The following is a 9,347-nucleotide window of genomic DNA, read 5'->3' as shown; positions in this document are numbered from 1 at the left end:
GATTCAAACTTCACATATTATACAATATATTCACATCTAAAGCAGCAATCAAAGATGTTTGATCCAAAACATTTCAAATGTCCAAAATGTAGGGATTGTTTTATAAAGTAGATTTTCCTTTTCCTTAAAGTTTTCTTCACAGATCAGCCTCTAGACTGTGAAAGTGAAAGAAGAAGACGAAGGTGAAATCCGAATTATGAGAGTGGAAACCACCTAAAAACCAATGGGTTGAACAAATCATGTTAACATCAAATCCACAGAAACATGTCAGTAATTAGTTGGTGTATTTCACAGGCTCAACACGCAACTTTCTATCAATAATAGACAAAAAAAAAATCGTACATTTTTCCAGACTTTAACCTCAGTGAATCTTTCTAGATAAAGGTAGCCATGATCATTTGTTTGAAGTGAGAAGATGAAACGCTGACACATCCTGACTCCAGTGGAGAAATCCCAGTAAAATCCCATCAATGTCTCTGCTATTGATGCAGGAAAACTGGAAATAAATCCAGAACTTCACCCAGAGGAGAAAAATCCCAAACAGCTGAGAAATAATTAAACTTAAAAAAAGTCAAAGAAACTGAGGAAATAATGCTGCATTAACGTCTTACTATGTGTTTCAATAAGCAGATTTGAAGAAAAGATAAAAAATTTTCACCCTTTGCTCAGTGTCAATTTATTTTAATTAATTTCCTGCAGATTCTAACATATTTTTCACGTAATCTTATGAAAATGTCATTTTGCTTCATAATGAACTTTTATGAATAGTTAAAAATAAAAAAAAAAACAATAAATTCCGCTTCAATTTAAAATTAAATAATGCTGAAACAAGAATATAAACTGATTAAATCAAACATCAAAATAATAGTTTGGGAGTCACAAAATAAAGATTTTATTGCCTGAAAATATAAGAATTTAAATCTGGAAGGTTTCCTGTCATATTCTAAAATAAAACAAATTTATCTCATCAAGGAGTCGTTTATTCAAGGCAGCTGTTTGTTAGATATTGGCAGCTTAAACAGAACTAAAGTCAGGACTTTATTGCACACAAGGATCCACAGTATTTGCATAGTTTGGCTTGAAGGACAGAAAAAAAGAAATACATTCATAGGTACAAGAGCAAACAAACAGAAAAGTCATAGCAAACACATAAAGCACATTTATGTCATGTCTTTTAGAAGAGACATTTTGGTCCATATTTGCTCCCAACTTAAAGATTTGGTGTTGAAGAATATCTCAAATAACGGCTCTGAAACCGTCAAACGAAACAAATACTTCACTTTTTCCCTCCTGGGAATAAACTGGGATTTTACAGATTAAACTGAATAAAGTGCAGAAAGCTGTAAAGAATCTGGACGAAGACCAAGCTGAGATTAAAACATTAAAACATGGTCGGTCTGTGCAGAGTCCTGGAGGAGATTTTGTGGGATTATAAGAAAACACTAAGGATTCATTATGAAGGAGCTGTCTTGGTGTGAGGTAGCTGACCATTGTTTGGGAGGAACATATTGGGGACATAATGATGTTTTATGGAGCGTTAGAAATCCACAAGGCTTTTAACATGGGCAAACCTTCCTTAGGTTTGATTTTATTGAATTTGAGGCTTCATTCTGGATATGAAAGCAGTTTCCATTGAGCGGTACGGTACGGACCGGTTTGGTCGGCTGATTTATGGTCCAGAACATTTCAGTTTGACTGAATTAAACCCAAACGACTAACGTCTTACTAGTGTGACGACTATCTGTTGTCTTTGTCGCAATCAGCAACATTGTTTTTTGTCCTCCAATCAATGGAGCCTGTTGTGTGACGCCAGCAGCTTCACCCTAATGACCTCCAGGAGGAGCAGATCGGTGCGGTTTGGGTCGGTCATAGCAGCAGTCTGGGGAGTACTGAAGGCCGATCCGGCCATGTTTGTCATAAATCAGGGTCTCCGTCCAGTGAAGGCGTCTTTAAGCACCGCTAAGGAAAGACAAAGTAGAAACTTTCCCATATTTAGTTAGTTGGTGTTATATTGACTCTTACAAGAGAGAAAAATTTTACTAAAATTTAAAACGGCTCAACCTGCTGCTGATGCAAAGCTACAAAGACTTGAACATCATCAGCATACAGTGATCTTCTGTTTCCCTTTTTGGCTTGCAGACAATAAGTTGTCAGTTTATTATTAAACCTCACAAATAAGAATAAAATAAATTGCCGTTGGAATTGAAGTTGTGCTTGAAGAGTCGCTAAATAAATATAAAAATGTTTGGCCTAAAAGTGAAACGTCATTTGAAGGAAACAGCATTTTCATCCCACCGTCTTTAAGAAGGTGAACAAACACAAACATTTAGTTCAAGATTAAACCATCATTGGAAGATTTTCAGCAACATTTCAATTAGATGCTAGAAGAAGAAAGAGATTAAAGATTTGCTGAAGTGCCAACAGAAAGCTAATTAATCAATTGAAACATAAAGCTAAACTTTAACAAAGAAGAAGACGAATACATCAACACGAATACAAAACAAATTTTAGTCTTTGCGCTGAATAAGCCAGAGATATGGCTTGATCCAAATTACTGCTGGTGAAGGTTTTAAATATGCAGTTTGTTGATATTTTACTGGATCTTTATAAACTTAAAAACCTTATGCTTCTCATCTGAATTTGGGCTCAGCTCTTAAAAATGATTTTCCTGAGGTGAATAATGGAAATGTATTAAAAAAGATGTTTTCCAGCCTGTAAAGTCGGAGAGCTGCCTGAGTGTTTAGTTTTCTAATAAAGGAAATGCAAACAGAGGTCTGAGGTTTTACTGGGCTGAGGACCGAGAGCCGTAATCCACTCTGAAGTTGTTTTCCAGCCGTGGCGTTCAGGCACCTTTTGTGACTTTCTGACTGCAGTGGCAGCAGATTTTCAGAGTTCAAAGAGAAGCTTAGCGCCTCTCAAAGGATTTAACGGATTTACCGAACAACGCCTTGAGTCCAGGCCCAGGAAACAAAGAAGGTTTGTTGGTTTTCTTCCAATTAAATGTGTGATTCAAACACAGAAAATTAAATTTTTAAACAATAATAATTTCAGAACAACTTCGTATCAAACCCAAATGTCCCTTTCATCACCCAAAATAAATTACTGTCCTTCGAACTCCCAGCTTTTAGAGCATAAAGCAGAAACCTTTCAAATGCATCTTAAAGTCACTCAGACTGATCTTGACGCTCGTCAGCTCTCCTCCAGCCAGGAGGGGGCGTCAGCGCTGGCGGCGTTTAGATGTTCAACGGCCTGCTGCATGTTTTTCTCCAGGAAACTGTGACATGACAAGCAGTGAGCAGCGACGGCGCTGTGGAGCAGCCACAGCTGGTTGTGGAGGACTTTCACCTGCAGGCAGAGAGCGAAGCCACGGTTAACCAGCTGCTGTTCTGTCTCTAAAGGGATCCCGTTATGCTAAACTTGCAGGTTTTTCTGCTTCCATTTCTAAAAGATTCCATTTCTTCTACTGATTCTAAAAGCAGACGAGTATTAAAAAAAACATTCAATAATTTTTGCGAATAAGGTCATTTTTTTTTGGTGTCTGAAAAATGAGCAGTTTCAAAAACTATCGGAATGTAACGTCATCTAGCTGTTACCTAGCAACCTCTGTGGAATTGCGCTTGTTACCTAGCAACCCAAGCTGAGTTTGGACAGCTGGTTTTATCGGTGTACAATGGCTGCTGGAAAAGACAAGTGTTTTGTTGTTAACTTACCATCCAGAAACCACTGCCTGCATTCTTGTTGGTTGTGCAGCAGGCTCTACTAATGCTTTTCAAAGTTGTACGGTTTTATAATTGCATTTCTGTTTGTAGTCAGTTTCATGTGTGAGTGTAACGGTTAAGTTGGGATTTAAAGTGGCGGCGCTCTAAAACAGCTCATTCTGCTCAACACAGGCAGAACTGAGCAGAATGAAATTCCATCGAAAAATTATATTGTGCTAAAAAAGTAAACAGAAAGATTGAGAAACTGTCTGAATGGAAAACTGTACTTTTAAAAACAGATGGGAATGTATTCTTGAATATTTCAAAATAAAAGACCAATAATGTGAATCTGAATCATTTATATTTATATATAAACTGGTTACTTTTCTCATATAATTGCTGTAATTTATGTACATGCCTCCTGTTTTTTGTTATCTGTATCTGTGCTGTATAAGTTTTTCCTGTTATTGTTCTTTTAATTTTCTGTATAAATTTTTAAAATACCTAATAAACATAATATATATATAAAAAAGTAAACTGTTTTCCTACAGCCTGTTCTAGGAAGCCTATTGGGTCACCTTGAAAGTCATGAGTTGTTGGTTGTGTAACTTGTGTCATAAACAGAACCTTGCGCTCCGTCTCACCCTGTTCTCCTCCAGCAGCTTGACTTTGACGGACAGGTCGTCCCGGACCTTTTCGTACCGCTCCCTCTGGCCCTGGAAGGTTTTCTGGGCCTGCTCCAGCTTGGGCAGGGTGGTGGCGTCGCGTGGGCCCATGTTCAGCTCCTCCAGGTCCACTCGGTATGCGTCGTACTCGATCCTGGACACCAGAGGGGTGAACATGTTACCAGAGTTTTCAACCCTACGGCGCCCTCTGCAGGTCTGTGGAGTGATGCGCTGCGCCCACCTGGCGGCCTCGTACTGCTTGGCGTTGATCATGGTGTCCTCGATGGTTTTGTTCACCAGAGTGTTCATGTCGGAGGTGAAGGTGTTGATGGCCGACTGCAGGGTCTCTGTGCTCTTCGACAGAAACTTCTGAGCCTCGGCGTTCATGTCGAACTCCACCTGAGGTCACGATAGGATGATACGACGTCTGATATGATACAAGATGAAACAAACAAGTCTGACATATCGCAGTGCGTTCACTCCATGCTAAACCTGAACTCCAGTTTGTTTGGGGAGGTATGAATAATCAAACAGTTTCAGTTTATCTGTGAACGCCAAGCAGACCAGAGACCGTTCTAAAAGCAGGAAGAAACTACAGCGCAAGGCATTCTGGGTAAATACAACCAACCAAACACATGGGAGAAATGATTCAGTGTCTTTTACCAAAGTGAAAAGAGAAATCCCACAACTGCTGAAACTCTAGTCCATTTCTGTTCACATTTCCTGAAGAAGGAAGTTTTGCTGCGGTTGCATTTTTGAAGGTTGATGGAAAGAGTCAAATTCAAAAAATGATTTTTTTGTTTGCTTGCGGTAGTTTCCCCACCGATAGAGGCCAATTTTCCTTTTTCAAATATTTCAAACAGTTGAATAGAAACAAAAACTCTGAAGTTTCCTTCAGTAGTTTCTGGTGTAGCGCCGCCACAGGCGAGGAGGAGAACAAGTTTTTCAGTATGTTTGGAACCACACCAGCTGAAAATGTAACAAATGTTGCACTTTTGGTCCCAAATCAACCTGATTCTATTGGACTATCAGGTGTGAAAGCAGCCTAAGCAGAAAACCAGCAGTTTGCTGTGGATCCAGTGGATTTCCTCAGGACTCACGTGGAGGTTCTTGGATTTGAAGCTGAGCTCGGTGAAGGCGGTGGCCATCGACTTCTGGGTGACGGAGAACTGGGCGAACTGACTGGCCAGCGTCTGAGCCAGCTTGGTCATGTGGTCGTAGCGCTGCCGGTCGTCTCTAAGCAGCTCCAGGCGCGGCTCCAGGTCCAGGTCCACCGTCCGGGAGCCGCGGCCCATCCGCTCGGCCAGAGCCTGCCGGGTGTACTGCGGCGGCAGAGACGGCACCGTCAGATCCGGCAGCCGTGAGCGAGGCTGCTGGGTTAGGCTCCGCCCACCTTGTATTTGCTGATGCTCCACTTGCGGACTCGCTCCAGCTTCTCGCTGGCCAGGTTCTTGTTGAAGGCTTCAATGACCACAGGCCCACCGTTGGGTTTCTGGGGAGAGACCGTCACCTCTGGAGACACAGGAGAAATCAGTTTTCCTTTTTAATTTTCTTACACATTTAAATTTCTGTCATGACAGTGCCTGTCACAATAAACATTAAATCAGTTAATCGAATGATGAATTACTGAATCAATATCAATAAACGATAATATTGATGGTTCGAGACCATTTCCCAGTGATAACATGGCTATAGTAAAATAATGCAAAGACTTTATTAAAACTTTAAATTCTAAAGAACATTTAGAAGTGGAAGACATTTTTAATATCCAAAATAAATAAACAGAAACTACAAATAAAATAAAGTCTCTGTAAACAAAACTGTCCTTCAAGAAAAGGACGAGTTGAAACCAAAGAACCAAACAGAAAACTTTTGTCATCCAGTTTTTGGCAGAAAAAAACAAACAAAACAAAAACAGTGACCTTTACCTGTGTTTTCATCCGTTTCCACGGCGACCTCCGCTGAGGTCGAACCGTCAGTCGCATCTTCACCTGAGTGGTTGGAGTTACTGTTAGCTTCCTGCAGGGAGAGGAAACAGTTTATTCATCAAACCATCACTTAGTCCTGAACACAAAGTTCAACACATTTTATGGCAAAAACAACAAAAAGTGGAAGATTATTTTGAAGTATTCAGTTCAAGTTTATTTAATAACGTTAAACAATGTTTAAAAAAAAAAAATAAAAACAACCAGCGACTGCACTGAATTACTGAGTATTAACAAGAAAAACATGAAAACTAATTCTGTAAGGAAACATTAGATGCCAGAAAAATGAAACAACCATTTCCAGCTATGAATCCACATTTCTTCACTGTTCCAGTCGTCACCAGTCACCTCCAGGCTTCCCGCTGCCTGACCTTTACGACCCGGGGGTCTTCACAACTGTCATCCATATTAGATGAAGCTACTCCAGTTGGCTGAATATTATTGCTGTTACTCAGTTTGTAAAAACTAAAATAATAAAGCCAAAATAAAACTAAAATACTTAAGATAAACATTTTTATCTCAAATTATTCTCTAAACTTTAATTTCAAACTGTTTCTGAATGCATCACGACCCCAGCATAAAGAAGTTCAAGGGTCACAAAGCTAACTAATCGAGTTAGCCCAGATCAAAACCTATCAGGGCTGCCATATTGGATATCACTCCCTGCTCCCATCAGCTTGGGTCAGAGAGGTCAGAGGTCACAGGAACAGCCACTTGACACAGATGTTGGTGCAGGAGGGTGAGGTCGGTCCTCACAACAGCAGAGAGACTCAGCGCTGCTGCGTCGCGTTAAGGAGACGAGGAACGCGTGATGACGCAGAACGAGCCCTGATGCGCGCCTCAGCAAAGGTCACATCAAACTGTTCCCTGGAAACGGACTTAAAACGCTCCGTCTCATTGGTCCAGACTGGTCTCACCTTTAAGTCCACGTCGTCATGACGTCTGTCCTCTGGAGGCGTTTCCTCTTCCTCTGTGGTGCTGGACGCCGCAGCAACGTCTCCGTTCTCCTCTGAAGCCTCCATCATCTTCTGAAAGCCTGAAGAGAAAAACAATCAAAGTTTAAAACTTTTAACTAAAGGTCTGTTACTTTCTGCCTCCTCTGTAAAATGCCTTAAATAAATGTCATCTGCTTAAAAATAAGACTTATGAGATCAGAATTTTGGTCATTTTACTGTTTCGGGCATCAGTAGTAACTTCAACCAACTTTAATTTCTAATTTGTAACTTGTTTATTTACCAAATAAAGACTAGAATATGTGACAATAAATGTGAATTAATTGAAGCACAAGTTTTGCTTCAAGAACAATTTGTAAAAACAAAACATCTGCAGCAGTGGTTTGTTTTATATTTTAATCAATAAACTGACTCGTGACTCATTCAGGAGTAAATTATTTACCTCATTTCTGTGTCCAATCCCATCATTCATTTTTCTCAAACATCATGTTATGTCTCCCTCTGCTGGTCCAAAAGCACATCACAGCCACATCATAAAACCATCTAATGGCTTTAAGCTGGTAAACACAGAGAGGCATCAACTCCTGCAGTTATGATGCATTAAACCTGCTTTCTTGAGCAGGACGGATCTGAGGCAACGTCTGCACCCTGGGTGTCCAATATGTGGTGCCGGGGCCATTTGTGGCCTGCAGACTCACTTCCTGCTGACATTTTGTTGCAAACCTTTATAATAAGTTGATCCTCGTTTATCCAGAGACTTTTACTGAAAATCCGACTTTGCTTCACTCAAATTACCTTTCATATGATTTAAATCCTGCTTGTATAACAAAATTAAATTAGTCCAACCAAACCTGAAAGAATATGGAAATGATGCCTCTTTTTAACACAGCAAACATTGAAAATCCTTCATAAATTTTGGATCTATGCTGACTTTTTTTTCTACAAAAAGAAAAACAAAACTCAGACTACTTTATTTAAATTTTATTTGTTTGGCCCATGTCTGCAGCTACTGTCCCTGCTAATAAAACTTTATATAGGCCGAGTACAAAGTGCACAGATCTCATCTTTGACAACTCAGAAGGCCGACCTTTGACCTATCCCGATGGATCACATCTATTGTTACTGGGCAACTGTGTGTTGAAACATGAGGTTGCAGCATAAAAGCACGACAGGAACAAACTGAGGCCTGGAGGTATGTGATCTACTTCTGTTTATGATAAGGAAAATGTTTGCTACTTCCTCTCGAGGACTTGTAATTTACTAAAATATGAAACATGCAGAGCAACAGGTGACTTTATGATGAACTTTTTGCAGAAGTCCTGAATCAACCAGTCATCCTCCAGACTTCCTTGTAACAATCTGCAGAATAATCTCCAGTGTTTTAAAGTTGTTTTTTTTTACAATAATCTTGCAACTTTTAAGCTCCACAGAGACTCCAAAGACTATCTTTAGATAAAGCTGCTAAATATGCATCATAAGACTCAGAAATAAGATTTGAAGACAGTAAAATTTTCCAGCATATTTGAATGAAGCATAAAAACAGTCCGAGTCCCTGATGGGTGTGTTCGTTTCCAAGATCCCCACAAACTTTAATTCACTGAAAACTGAGCCCCAGCAGCGGCAGATTGACCGTTATGACCGTTAAAAATAAAAATCCTCTCTGTGGCATTAAAGCAAAACCACAAAACATTTACGAGCTTTTGGTGTTTTTACCTGTCAACAGAAGCGAGCGCTCCTTCTTTTCTTCCTCTTCAACTTTCTCTGTGTCTGGTTATTTCTACCTCTTTGCTGACTTTTTATTCAGTAAAATGATGACAGAGTTTGTCTAAAAAGTTATCGTTGAGACTAAAAGTGGTGAGAAAAGCGTCCAACAAGTCTCCCGGAAGTGACTTCTGAACGGATTGTTTGTTAGGAGGGAGTGTTCCGTTTTCCTCCTGGGTGCACCGGAGGGGCGGTGACGTTCCCAGGTCACTGGCGGTGCGTTTGGTTTTACGCTCTTTTTCTTCAAAAAACAATTCATGTCTCTTTTGTTACAAAGACAAATTA

At 39.9% G+C, this 9,347-nt stretch overlaps 1 protein-coding gene across 1 annotated transcript; it reads right to left on the bottom strand.

The window, feature by feature from the left end:
* Nucleotides 1–958: 958 nt before the first annotated feature.
* On the bottom strand, nucleotides 959–9,202 carry LOC129376744 (arfaptin-1-like). The gene is made up of 8 exons (XM_055056327.1): nucleotides 9,015–9,202; nucleotides 7,266–7,384; nucleotides 6,292–6,382; nucleotides 5,757–5,875; nucleotides 5,464–5,685; nucleotides 4,605–4,762; nucleotides 4,343–4,517; nucleotides 959–3,345 (listed from the first exon to the last, which is right to left on the bottom strand). The coding sequence occupies exons 2-8, from the start codon at nucleotides 7,371–7,373 to the stop codon at nucleotides 3,190–3,192; spliced, it is 1,029 nt and encodes a 342-aa protein (XP_054912302.1). The 5' UTR covers nucleotides 7,374–7,384; nucleotides 9,015–9,202; the 3' UTR covers nucleotides 959–3,189.
* Between the last annotated feature and the right edge of the window lie 145 nt (nucleotides 9,203–9,347).

This window comes from Poeciliopsis prolifica, unplaced genomic scaffold (assembly GCF_027474105.1).
Source record: "Poeciliopsis prolifica strain line A6 unplaced genomic scaffold, Auburn_PproV2 SCAFFOLD044, whole genome shotgun sequence".
Lineage (NCBI taxonomy): Eukaryota > Metazoa > Chordata > Actinopteri > Cyprinodontiformes > Poeciliidae > Poeciliopsis > Poeciliopsis prolifica.
The sequence above is the reverse complement of the archived record's forward strand: the minus strand, read 5'-3'. Positions and strand labels throughout refer to the sequence as shown.

Bases quoted from the DNA above. Each gene is read 5' to 3' on its own strand.
- LOC129376744 (XM_055056327.1), bottom strand. From the start codon at position 7,373: ATGATGGAGGCTTCAGAGGAGAACGGAGACGTTGCTGCGGCGTCCAGC. The intron at 5,686-5,756 runs GTGGGCGGAGCC...CTGCCGCCGCAG, and splicing joins GGAGCATCAGCAAATACAAG to TACACCCGGCAGGCTCTGGC. The intron at 4,518-4,604 runs GTGGGCGCAGCG...TCTGGTGTCCAG, and splicing joins AAGCAGTACGAGGCCGCCAG to GATCGAGTACGACGCATACC.